Source organism: Diceros bicornis, chromosome 8, assembly GCF_020826845.1.
Source record: "Diceros bicornis minor isolate mBicDic1 chromosome 8, mDicBic1.mat.cur, whole genome shotgun sequence".
In the NCBI taxonomy this organism is placed as follows: Eukaryota; Metazoa; Chordata; class Mammalia; order Perissodactyla; family Rhinocerotidae; genus Diceros; species Diceros bicornis.
The window spans coordinates 71,692,929-71,705,333 of NC_080747.1; the positions used below are offsets into that span (position 1 = coordinate 71,692,929).

General features: G+C 40.8%; 1 protein-coding gene across 2 annotated transcripts; it reads left to right on the top strand.

Moving 5' to 3' along the window:
- Window positions 1-883: 883 nt before the first annotated feature.
- DMP1 (dentin matrix acidic phosphoprotein 1) lies at window positions 884-7,141 on the top strand. Of its 2 annotated transcripts, XM_058546459.1 has the most exons (5): window positions 884-941; window positions 1,424-1,467; window positions 3,655-3,687; window positions 3,871-3,918; window positions 5,768-7,141. In XM_058546459.1, exons 1-5 carry the CDS (start codon window positions 884-886, stop codon window positions 7,139-7,141), a joined length of 1,557 nt encoding a protein of 518 aa, XP_058402442.1. The 2 variants fall into 2 exon arrangements, with proteins under 2 accessions (XP_058402442.1, XP_058402443.1); XM_058546460.1 differs by lacking the exon at window positions 3,871-3,918.
- Window positions 7,142-12,405: the final 5,264 nt, after the last annotated feature.

The window sequence follows — 12,405 nt, forward strand, 5'->3', positions numbered from 1 at the left end:
GTTAGAAATTTCTCTATTCCTCTTTCTTTACTTTTTCCTCCATTTATCATATTTTATATGTTAGTGAAGAAGTTTATGTGCTATGTTAGTTATAGAGTTCCTCATTGAAAAGTTTTCAATTTACCCCTTAGGAGTGAGGTGTTTTTTAAAACAGCTTTATTGAGATATAATTCACATATATACTTTACCCATTTGGAGTGTACAGTTCAATGGTTTTTAGTATATTCACAGGGTTGTGCAGTTCTCACCGAAATCAATTTCAGAACATTTTCATCACCTCAAACTTCACCCCTTAGCTATCACCCTCAACCCACCATTTCTCCCAGCCCTGGGCAAACACTTACCTACTTTCTGTCTGTATAGATTTGCCTATTTTTTTTTAAATAATTTTATTTATTTATTTTTTCCCCCAAAGCCCCAGTAGATAGTTGTATGTCATAGCTGCACATCCTTCTAGTTGCCTCAGCATGGCCGGAGAAGCGGTGCGTCAGTGCACACCCGGGATCCGAACCCGGGCTGCCAGCAGCGGAGAGCGCGCACTTAACCGCTAAGCCACGGGGCCGGCCCAGATTTGCCTATTTTGGACATTTCATAGGAATGGAATCATACACTATGTGGTCTTTTGTGTCTGGCTTCTTTCACTTTATAATAGTCCTCTACTTTGTAACACGCATCAGTACTCCATTTCTTTTTATGGTTGAATAATATTCCATTGTATGAACACAGTACATTTTATTTACCCATTCATTAGTTGATAGACATTTGGATGAGTTGTTTTTTTAATAATAGGAAGAAACTGTTAAAAAGTTGAAGTTCCTATATTTCTTTAGCGTGAGGAAAACATCGTCTGTCCTTTTTCACAGGTAGAGGTGTCACACCAGCTATGAAGACCAGCATCCTGCTTATGTCCCTTTGGGGGTTGTCCTGTGCTCTCCCAGTAAGTATCAGGGTAAAGATATATGAAACAAACCTTGTATACCTAAAACTCCACAATTTCCATTGGCTATGATCCATAGTGGCTGTGTATGTTCCAGTAGGAAGAAAATAGTAGTTTCTGAGGAAGCTATTTTCTTTAAAATATCATCGAGTTATTCCTTATTCTGTTCAGTTGCCATTCATATAGCTATGATTCTCATTTTTCTTTGTCATAAGCATTGGTTGTCAAAGTGTCATCCCCAGACCAGCAGCATCAGTATCAACTAGGACTTTGATAGAAATGCAAGTTCTTGGGTCCTGCCTCAGACCTACTGAAGCAGACTCTCTAGGGATGGGGCACAGCGATCTGTGTTTTAACAGGCCTCCAGGTGATTCTGATGCACCCTAAAATTTGACTACCACTGCTTCTAAGTATGCAAAGTGTTAATAGCTATTGCCTTGGAAATTTCTCTGTGAGCTGACCATGTGTACTAAATTTTCTAGGTAGCCAGGTATCAAAATACTGACTCCAAGAGCTCTGAAGAATGGAAGGTGAGTAGAAATAAGATTTTTTGAAGTATTTTTATTTTAATATTTTATTAGTGTAACCAAATTGGCTCCATTGCAAATATCGAAACTACTAATGATTCAATGAACACATTAATAACCTAAGATATAGGTAGTAAGAGCTACAATTTCTAGTTCATAAAAGAAAATTTATTTTATATAATGCTTCAACTCCAATGTAGTATAATTTGGTGAGGAAGTATTTTTTCCTTTAGCTTTGTTTTCATAATGGATGTGTATAGTAGTGCAAGGGGATGAATGACAATGAACCAAGACTGCCCTTGATGAATTAGGACTAGAAATCTGTTTTACTAGGAGATGTCTAGTAGGCAGGAGGTCAAGTCCCGGAAGGTGAGAAAATAAAGAAGGAGAGGATGCTAGAGTCATTGGAATGGTAGCTAATGTTTTTTGAGTGTTACCTCTGAATAACCCAGTAGTTACTAACTCTCAATAACTCATGAACCATTGCCAGGCACAGTTCTGTGTGCTTCACATGTACTAACTTTCTCAATCTTTACGACACCCCAATGATTTAGATGCTGTATTTTATCCTCATTTTACAAATGAGAACACTGAGACACAGAGAGTAACCTAATCTGTCTAGGTTATATGGTTAATAAGAGCCAGACTTCGAACCCAGGTCACTCTGGCTCCAGAATCCACATTCTTTACCATGGTGTTACATCCCTCTCAGGAAGGGGCCAGGTCTAGGGGGTCAGTAGGTTCTCAAGATTGGAACTACAAATAAGGGTTAAAGTCTTATGTTAAGTCAGAGTGTTTTGTCCGTTACCTTGTTTCCTGCTGGCTTTTGCCTATGATACAGCTTGGGCACAACCCTATTAGTGGTGGCCAGAGAATGTCAGATGCCTGAGATGGTGTCCTGCCCCTGCCTGAGGCTGGAACAGACGTTGCAGGATTTCTTACATGAACTTTCAGCAGAGATGTCCTTAGGCTGGTTAATTTAAAAGCAGCCACTGTAGATCCTTCCTCTCATTCAACCAGAGACTCTTAAGAGTACCACAAATGTGCTGTGTTCTCAAGTCTAGTCTTGACATGAGAAAAATACCAATGTCCTGCTCCCTTCCATCCCTTAATTCCAAATGATAACTGACTGGAGTGATGTCCGGCATTGCACCTGCCTGCAGTGTCACTATGCGTAGCTCCTTCCTCTGAGGAGATATCCCCAGCCTGGCATTGCTGAGGGGCTTGTTGAAGACGTGTTGATAGCAGCTCCTCCCTGCTCTGCTTTGTACCTTACATCTTCACACCTATTGCTCAGCGGCTTTGAGTCACACGGGATTTTGCCGTGCTCCAGGGGAAGGGGGAGGGTAGGTGGGGCGAAGACACTTCAGGTAGCTCAGGCATTCTTAGAGTTCTTATAAGATCAAAAAAAGTGAAATAAATCAGAACTATGACTAATTAAGTTTCAGATTTAGCATCTGTTTTTTATTTTGATGATCTTATGTGACTCAAGAAAGGTTTCATGGCTTTCTCAATTCAGTTTTGTCTGCTATTAAATTTTATAAAGTGGATGTTCTCAAAATGGATCATTTCTTTAGTTTATATCAGATTGAACAGTTTTCAAGATGTTCCATAGGCATTAGCCAATTTCATCCTCACAGCAACCCTGTGGAGTAACCACAGTGGTTGCTAATATTCTTAATTTATGAATGAGGATGTGACATCAGGCAGGTGAAGTGAATTGTCCAAATTCACTTAGAGTGACCAACCATTACAGTTTACTGGAGATTTAGGCAGTTCCTGAAACACATGAATTTCAGCGCTAACACCAAGATGGTTGGTTTTCAGGGCTAAAACCAAACCAAGGAGCCAATTGAGACTTAAATCTGAGTTTTGAGTTCCAATGCTGTTTTTCCTGTGTTACATTTACTCTGGGTTGTGTGAACAACTAGCTTCAACGAAAGTATATTTTTCGCTAACTGAAGATCAGAAATACAAAATCATCTAGGTCTTTTATATTACAAGATCTTTTCAGGCCATCAGTCATCTCATATTCATTTTGTAGCCATTTCACCATAAAATGTCATTATTACTCATGTAAATATAAAATATAGATCAAGAAACTAAAAAAAAATCACCTAAAATTATTCTAAATATTTGCAGTGACATAATCCATTTTTGGAGTAAGTTGTTTTCCTTCTTTTTTCACAGGGTCACTTGGCTCAGACACCAACACCACCTTTGGTAGCTATCTCCTTTATTTTTTGTCATAACATCTCATGAAATAACTTTAACACTCTGCTCATCACCTTGGGCCATTTGGAAAGCAGTAAATCCAAACTGCAAGCAATTGATGTGTATCATATTTTTTTCTTTCCTCAGGAATTACTAAAAGGAAAAGTAAACAACATCTTTTTTTCCTTTTAGGAGAGCAGTGAGTCATCAGAAGAGAGTAAAGTTAACTCAGAGGAACAGGTAATTAAACAGACTTTTCTTAACTTTTTAGGCTACTTAGGAATTGAAGGAAATGATGTTAGATTAAATTACCTGGCAACTGTTCTAAATATAATATTTTCTAACCATTGGTTATGCTGGCTAAATAGTTCCACAAACTAAGAAGGGAAAAATGAGTGGGAGAATTCAGATGTGGGCATGCTGTTCATTCCATATTTATCACTGGGTCCAGATTATAGACGTCGTGGCCCTATGTGTGCATCCAGTTAAGAGTATATACACATACACACACATGAATGGTCATAGACTGTGTTAGACAAGGAATAGCTCACTCATCAATCTAAAGTTTTGCTTTTACAATTGGAGCAGCTCAGATCAGGCAGAAAAAAAGTGTCCTGGCCAACAGGAAGTGCCTGCTGGGCTGGAGACCTCCTCCATGTCGAGAAACCTGTTGGAGGAGAGAATAGGAGAGCTCTGGGGAAAATTTGATGAAATAGCTGCTTTAGTAAAACAGACTCTTTCTCTTTAAAACAGACTCATCTGCGGCCCTGGGAGTGAGACAAGCTGAGTTAGCTTATATCCCTTTAATAAAAAACTGGCTTTCTCTCTTTTTCTTCTTCTTTTTGTTTTTCATTTTTCTAAGAGGAAATGTCATTATTTTCTTAGCTGTCCTATCATTTTTGACCGAATTCAACCCTGTAGGGCTCCAGAGATTTCAGGAACCAGGTTTCTTCCTGAGGCTTTGACCCGTGTTGCATTCTACCCTCAACCAGAGTTGGAGGGTGAATTATTAGGCTTTTAACCTCTATTTACTAAAGGCTTATCAGAAGAACATTCTAGAAATTTCTAAGCATAGAATTGGGGAAAAGCTCTTTTCTGGGGATGTTGTAATTTATTGCTTCAATGTTCTCTGAGCTCTCAAATGAGGGTAACAGGCCTTGCTTGAGGAGGGTACACTATGTGCCTATTGAGGTATGGAAAGCACAGTAGACGCTCAGTTCCAGCAGACCAGTGTAAATTCTAGCAATGGGAAGAGATGTCATCATCTTGTACTCCTAAATGGAAATTGATCTGTAGGGACATGTGGAAAAAGAAAAAAAAGTTGGTTATAATGCTCTGTTATAGGGTATGGTAAAGAGACTAGATTTTTCCAGAGCGTAATGAATGAAGACTCACTATTCTTCCTTATCTGTGTGGAGCGTCCAATTGTTTCACTTATGGGGATAATCTCTCTGAGCCTCACACTTAGAACCAAGCTGCCTTGGTGGTCACGCTAGTTGTAGTCTTCTAGCTGAGCCTTCTACAGGCAGCTCTGCCTGTGCGAATGACGTGTAAACATGGTTTGGGTGAGATATATACCTCGCTACAATATTTTACTTTCATTTTAGCTAAAGGTTTCATCCTCCTGCCCTAATACATTTTCTTCCCAGAGTTGATTAAAAAAACAAAAACATTTGGGTCATTTTAAAATCACCCAGTATTTTTTAAAACTCTGTTTTAAACCAAACAATTGGATGAGTGAGCATTATAAACCAGCTTTTTAATTTCAAAAAACTACCTTAGACTTTCCTTTAAGGAATCATACTTACAATATGATTTGAGCTTCATAATGTGATTTCTGTAAAGCTTTTTGAGAAAATTTTTGCAGCATTGAGTGAGTTGTGCCTTATTAAATAGAATGACTTGAGTTTCAACTCCTCTTCCTTTCTTTTTAGACTCTGGTAGACATATTATTGAGCAGTAAAATTGACCATGGGTTAAGGGAGGGACGTAGGAAGAAGAAAGCAGACAGAGCCCAGATGGGTGCTAGATAACACCCTCTGTATCAGCTCCTAGAGTACTGACCATGTCTGTTAAACCCAAATTCCAGGCAAATGAAGTCCCCAGTGACAGTGCCGAATCAGAGGAGGGCCTTGATGACCATCAATATGTGTATAGACCAGCTAGTGGCCTTTCTAGGAGCGGAGGGAAAGAAGGATATGATAAAGATGATGATGAAGATGACAGTGGAGATGACACCTTTGGTGATGATGACAATGGCCCAGGACCTGAAGAGAAACACGGAGGAAACTCCAGATTCAGAAGTGATGAGGACTCTGCCGACAGCACACAATCCAGGGAAGATAGCAGCCCACAAGGGGAAGACAGTGCCCAAGATACCACCAGTGAGAGCAGGGACTTTGACTATGAGCACGAGGTATACAGCAGGCCTGAGGGAGATGACTCAACTCAAGAGAGTGAGAGTGAGGAGCACTGGGGGGGAGGCGGCAGTGAGGGGGATAGTAGCCATGGGGATGGCTCTGAGTTTGATGATGAAGGAATGCAGAGTGATGATCCAGACATCAGGAGTGAGAGAAGCAACTCCAGAATGAACACTGCCAGCGTCAAATCAAAAGAATCAAAAGAGAACAATGATGATCAAGCAAGCACTCAGGATTCAGGTGAGAGCCTATTAGTGGAGTATCCCAGCAGGAAATTTTTCAGAAAGTCCCGCGTTTCTGTGGAAGATGACAGAGGTGAGCTTGATGACAACAACACAGTGGAAGAAGTCAAGAGTGACTCCACAGAAAACACCAACTCCAAAGAAGCTGGCCTCAGCCAATCCAGGGAAAACAGCAAGAGTGAATCTCAAGAAGACAGCGATGAGAATCAGTCCCAGGAAGACAGTCAAAATGTCCAAGACCCCAGCAATGAGTCTAGTCAAGAGGTTGACTTGCCATCTCAAGAAAACAGTAGTGAATCTCAGGAAGAGGTAGTGAGTGAGCCCCGGGGTGACAACCCGGATAACACCACCAGTCACTCAGATGAAGATCAGGAAGATAGTGACTTCAATGAAGAGGATGGCTTGAATAAATCCTCCAATTCAGAAAGCAAATCCAGAGAGGAGCAAGCTGACAGTGAGTCCAATGAGAGCCTCCAATTCTCGGAGGAAAGCCCGGAATCCACTGAGGAGGAGAACAGTTCTAGCCAGGAGGGCCTCCAGTCTCACAGTGCCTCCACAGAGAGCCAGAGCGAGGAAAGCCAGTCAGAGCAGGACAGCCAGTCTGAGGAAGATGATGGCAGTGACTCTCAAGATAGCAGTAAATCAAAAGAAGACAGCAACTCTACTGAGAGCAAATCAAGCAGCGAGGAAGATGGTCAGGTGAAAAACACTGAGATAGAAAGCAGAAAATTGACAGTCGATGCTTATCACAACAAACCCATTGGGGATCAAGATGATAATGACTGCCAAGATGGCTATTAGCATCAGCTTTCCTAAGAAGTGGCTCTTATGTAAAGGAGTCTTGGGGGTTGGAGATCAGGGAAATCATTATAACTATAATTTATTGATGTTTTTATCAGAAGGATAACCAGAGGCCATTTCTTTCTGAAAGGAAATGTTGGATGTTATATTTGTGTCTAGGGTGTCACCAAACATAGAGGTTTAAGTACTCAATGAGAACACACTCAATGAGACTGGAAGCAAGGAAAGATGTGCATTATAGCTTTGCAGCTGAAATAGTTCCTAACTCATTAACCTAACAAACAGTTATTGAGGTTCTATTATGTACCAGGCACTGTGCTAGGTGCTGGGGATGTAAAGAAGCTTAAGACTTGTTTCTTGCTCCTGAGGAGCTTATAGAGGGATAAATAAAGCTAAACAGCTAAAGAGGAATACATATGAAGGAAATAAGAATTATTACAATCCAATGTGGTGAGTGCTGTAAGCGAGCTATGAAGAAAATATATGGGAGCCCAGAAAGGGGTGACCAGCTTTGCCTTGGAGAATCAGGGAGGGCTTCACAGCAGAAAAGACGTGGGAGTTGGAGCACTGCGTAGGATTTCTCCATCGAAGATGAGAGAATCCTATTTATTCTTGGGATAAACAATAGTAAATCCTATATGATTGAATATTTAGTCTGTGAAAGCACATTCAGGTTATGACATGATGAGGTGTTTTGGATAAACAAAACTTTTTTTCCAAGCAATTATCCTTTTGATGTTTTTTGTGGAACTCCCATGAGCATTGCCTCACTGACCACTAGTGATGATATGGAAGACTGGGTGGGGGAGAGTGGAAGAAGACAATTCCTCTTTAACTGGATAACGTTTAGCTTTATTTTTTTCTAAAATCAGTCTATGTGCAATGCTAGAAAAACTATTCTCTGTGTCCTTTACATATGTTGCACATAGCAAAATTGTGTATACAGAATTCAACTGATTTTTGCGAAATACCCTTTGAAATGTTACCTCAACTTAAAGTATGTGTTTTGTAATAAAGATAATAATATCCAGAAGGAGTATGTGCTCATTTTTTATAGTGATATTGATTATTAGGGTATATTTATATTAAATAATTCTTCCTTTAAAACATTACAAAATAGTTTATTAGCTTTGTCCCATTAAAGTGAAAGATTTTCCTAAATTATTCTATGAAAATTTTATTTATAATTCAGGTAGCATTTTGGTAAAATTACTTTACGTGTTGCTCATGATATTTCACTAAATATACCTGCTATAGATAAGGGAAAAAATGACTCAAACTCTCAACTTTTGTATGAGGTCACACTGAAAGTTCATGGTGTGTTTGGGTTTCTCATTAGTTCTTACTAGTCTCTCAAACTGTCATTTGTGTAAACTCTGGGTACTACAGGAAACATATTCCTTACATTTTTATTTCTTTGAAAGAAATTACTTTACCTCAGCACTCCTACTTTTCAAATATGTTTTCACCCACCCTTCCACTAGAGTACATCAGAATTCCCCTACAAACTTATTCAGAGAATCAGGAAGACTTCCTCACCCTCAGTCTGACCCTTCTTGCCCTTCACATAGCTCTGTTCCCTCCCACTGTCAAAGCTCTGGTCACTTGGGAAGATAAAATATATATAAATATTCTCTAATCCTCCCCCCTGAGATTTTAATTCAGTAGATCTGGAGTGAAACCCAAAGTTATGTATTTTTAAAAGGATCCCAGGAGATTCTGATGTAGCCCATTCACATACTACATTTGGGTTCTCTGGCTCTATAGATTAATTATCCAGCTCTATTAACTTACAGGTTCCTACCAACCCACAGCTCCTTCTGAGGAGAACTGCCTTATACTCAGACCTCCTAGGTGCCTGAGGTGTAGATGACCAGGTTCTAACTACTCAGTGCCCTGCCTCACCACAGGGGGTTGTGTGGGATGAGCACCTGACCCACGGGGAGTCGGCCCAGAGGCTGGCCAGCAGCCTCAGAGGAGGTGTGTTGCCAAGGCTCTGCCTGAACATGAACGATGGTGGCTTGAGGTCTAATCTGATTTTCCCTCACTAGAAATTCGGATATTTAGGGAGAGAGATGTCAGAAAGTGGTCTGAACAAAAACAGAAGGGAAAACACAGAAAGGCAGAAATAGAGAGAGAGCTTAAGTCCATTAATGGTGGACCACGAAACTGAAAATTATTGAGCTCCTGATGCTGAGGGGCAAAATCATCTTGCTCTCATGCTTGGATCTTGACTCTCCTGTTGCCCACCAGGCCTCCCTGGGTTCCCGCGACACTCTTTCCTCTTAAGTGCCACCTGTATCCTAACAAAACATCCACCTTTCTTGAGGCAACCTGAGTCAGTCTTTGTTCCTTGCAACCAAAAAGCCTAATGATTTCAGACTCGTTAATTTAGGGATTAAGTTAGCCGGTGTTCCAAGGTCATATAAACCCTTAACCAAGTTAATTCATAGAACTTTAGAAGGAAAAACAATGATAAGAATTTCAGCTATGCTCATGGTAGAAATCATCTTAGGCAGATGTAGGAGAATTTTCTTTTAAGTTCCCACGACCTCATTTTATGTACTAGGTGTAGACATTGGTCCATCTTGCATTGGAAGTGATATAGAAATATTATCCAAAGGAAGGCTGGCTGGATTTGGTCTTTAGTTTTGAAGGTGTAGAATTTCCTTCGTGGAGTCTCCCACTGAAGTCTATAGTGGATGGGTCCACTTGGGAAGCCAAATCACAATCAGAAACCAATTTTTAACTTATAATGGGAGAGAAAAAGAATTAAAGGGCTATAAGGTGAGCATAAATGAGAACAAAGGAAGCTATGTGACATGAACTATGCTTAATAGGAGGGGGCTAAAATAAAATCATGTGTCTATGATGCTCCATGGGAAACCTTACAGTTGGGACTCAAACACCAGAAACCTGACTCCCTCTTTCCTGGAAAGTGCTCAAAAGGGCCATGATCAGGTCGTGCCTCAGTGACCCTTATTTTTCTAAGCTTGTTGGGGCTAATCCTTTCTTCTTTCAATCGCCCATACTTTCTTTACATAGAATAGTATGGTCAAGTTGGTTTCTGTGGAGTCCTGCTGGCCTGGGAGCTATTTGATTTTGCCTATCTATGTAGATCTTAAAATTTAGTTTCTAAATGACAATCTTACTTCACTCCTCCCAGTTCCTGAGTGAGGTGGGCACTCCTTGTGTTTCCCAAATGAATACAAATTGGTAGTTTCCAACTCTTACTATTTATTCATTGACTCATTCGAACATCTATGGAGCACATCTTATGACGCAGGCTTTAGGGCTACACCAGGATGAATGAGAGATGATTTCTTCCCTTAAGAAGCTCATCATCTACAGCAGAATCAAAAGTGTATTCACTGTGATAGACAGAGCAGTGATAGGCTCTAATTAACGTTCTGTGGGTATACATGGAAGAGAGTAATTAATAGCTTTAGGGAGTGGAGGACGTATTGGGACAAAGGAGGTGGACCTTGAAGAGTGAATAAGAAAACAAGTGAGAAGCATATTCCAAGCAGAGGGAACAGAGAAGTAAATGTATAGAATTGTTTATGGCACGTTAAAGTATGATTTTAAAAATCTGGTGTCGCCAAAGCATTGGGAAGAGAAGAAATAAGAGAAGAGATTGGAAAGGTGGATTGGGATCCAAAGTGAAGGCCTCTAAATGCCAGATTAAACAGAACAGACTTCATTTTTATTTAGTGCCTTCCTGACTCCAGGTTTTCATATGTGATACATCATACATATCACAAGCATCTTTTTCTTTTTTTTTTTTTTTGTGAGGAAGATCAGCCCTGAGCTAACATCCGACGCCACTCCTCCTCCTTATTTTTGCTGAGAAAGATTGACCCTGGGCTAACATTCATGCCCATCTTCCTCCACTTTATATGGGACGCTGCCACAGCATGGCTTGACAAGCGGTGTGTTGGTGCGCACCCGGGATCCGAACCTGTGAACCCTGGGCCGCTGAAGCAGAGCGTGCGCACTTAACCACCACACTACCAGGCCGGTCCCACAAACATCTTTTTTTTGTGTGTGTGAGGAAGATCAGCCCTGAGCTAACATCCATGCCAATCTTTCTCTTTTTTGCTGAGGAAGACCAGCCCTGAGCTAACATCTATTGCCAATCCTCCTCCTTTTTTTCCCTTTTTCTCCCCAAAGCCCCAGTAGATAGTTGTATATCGTAATTGCACATCCTGCTAGTTGCTGTATGTGGGACGGTGCCTCAGCATGGCTGGAAAAGCGGTGCTTCGGTGCGCGCCTGGGATCCGAACCTGGGCAGCCAGTAGCAGAGTGGGTGCACTTAACCGCTAAGCCATGGGCCAGGCCCCCCACAAACATCTTTGAGATAGATAGTATAAACTCTCTACTACTCTAAAAATATATAAAAAATAAAGAAGAGCAAATGAAGCACAGAAAAGCTAATTATCCTAGGTTTAAATCCAAGAAATGGCAGAGCCTGATTCCATTTCAGTTCGACAATGAGCTACTGAAAGTTTTAAGCAGTGGAGTAACATTCATGAATATATGGATATGGCTGTATTTGCTTGAAATATAAGCAAAGAAAATGCTCAGTTCTCTGCTTGCTCTCAGCATGTAAAGTACTCAAGAGCTTTTCAGTCACTTTCTAATGGCTTGTTTTCCTAGACCTGTTATTTTGAAAGAGCCACAGTTAGTGGAGAAATTCATTCTTACTTCCCCCAAAGTTTCCCGTGAAGATATAGATCAGCATGAAGATTACTATTCGAGATTTTATGAAAAGAGGTACCACGGTGATGCTGAGGAAACTGCAGTACTGATGTCCCAAAAAGGAAGCTTATACTGAAGTCTTGAGCAAACGCGGCTTAATGTGCAGCAGAACTTGTTCATCCTGGAAGCCACTGATATTGTCACAAAGCACTAGACACTGTGGCTTGTCCTGCTGATCCCACTGGTAATGACTCTAGATGCTGCCAATAATACTACAGTAACACTGGTACTACTGATCCCAGCTGTCGCTGCTGCCAGAGACCATTCTCCATGGGCCCTGCTTTGTTGTGTCCCTAGCACTCAATTCACAGTCCATGGTAAGTGCGTAAAGTTGGCAGAGCCCATACTAAGTGCCCATGCATTCGTTCCAAGGGGCCTTAGAAAGAAAGTATCTTGCATTTTCAGCTTCTATGTCACGAGGTGAATTTCATCTGTCACACAGACATATAAGGAGGTAATGTATGTACCATATGTAAGAAGGAAGTTCAGATGCTGGGTGAGCA

Bases quoted from the DNA above. Each gene is read 5' to 3' on its own strand.
- DMP1 (XM_058546459.1), top strand. From the start codon at position 884: ATGAAGACCAGCATCCTGCTTATGTCCCTTTGGGGGTTGTCCTGTGCT. The intron at 942-1,423 runs GTATCAGGGTAA...TTTTCTAGGTAG, and splicing joins GTCCTGTGCTCTCCCAGTAA to CCAGGTATCAAAATACTGAC. The intron at 3,688-3,870 runs GTAGCTATCTCC...TTTTCCTTTTAG, and splicing joins AGACACCAACACCACCTTTG to GAGAGCAGTGAGTCATCAGA.